The sequence below is a fragment of the Penaeus monodon genome, chromosome 32 (genome assembly GCF_015228065.2).
Source record: "Penaeus monodon isolate SGIC_2016 chromosome 32, NSTDA_Pmon_1, whole genome shotgun sequence".
Taxonomy (NCBI): domain Eukaryota; kingdom Metazoa; phylum Arthropoda; class Malacostraca; order Decapoda; family Penaeidae; genus Penaeus; species Penaeus monodon.
This window is the reverse complement of record NC_051417.1, coordinates 20,672,712-20,673,063: the sequence shown is the minus strand read 5'-3', so window position 1 is coordinate 20,673,063 and position 352 is coordinate 20,672,712. Positions and strand designations below refer to the sequence as shown.

The following is a 352-nucleotide window of genomic DNA, read 5'->3' as shown; positions in this document are numbered from 1 at the left end:
TGGCTCTGTTGTCCTCGTGTCCCTCTGGTCCGTAGCGGTTGTCGCGATGCCATTCCGACCGTAATTGTTCATCTACAACATGTTCGAAGCTGTCGTAGTAGGATCTCCTGCCTTCGCGTGCTCCCAGGGCTGATCTCGTCTCCTCCTGTTGGGCCTCCATCCGTGAAATCTCCTCCGTGTCTGAGATGAAAGATCTACGACGTCGCGAGTCTGGGGAATGGATATTTCTGTTTAAGTTTACCCTAGTATTGTGACAGCTATTTTCTTTCGATCAAAGAAAATGGGATTTTTTGGAATAACACATGGTTTACAAAAACTCGACAAGCAAAAGGACGATATGCAACATCTAAGT

At 46.9% G+C, this 352-nt stretch overlaps 1 protein-coding gene across 1 annotated transcript in view; it reads right to left on the bottom strand.

Moving 5' to 3' along the window:
- The window catches only part of LOC119593592 (A disintegrin and metalloproteinase with thrombospondin motifs adt-1-like), a 60,261-nt gene that overhangs the window by 13,956 nt on the left and 45,953 nt on the right, over window positions 1-352 (bottom strand). The window contains exon 7 of the mRNA XM_037942546.1: window positions 4-210. Within this exon, the coding sequence (XP_037798474.1) occupies window positions 4-210 (207 nt within the window). The remainder of the gene's footprint in view (window positions 1-3; window positions 211-352) is intronic.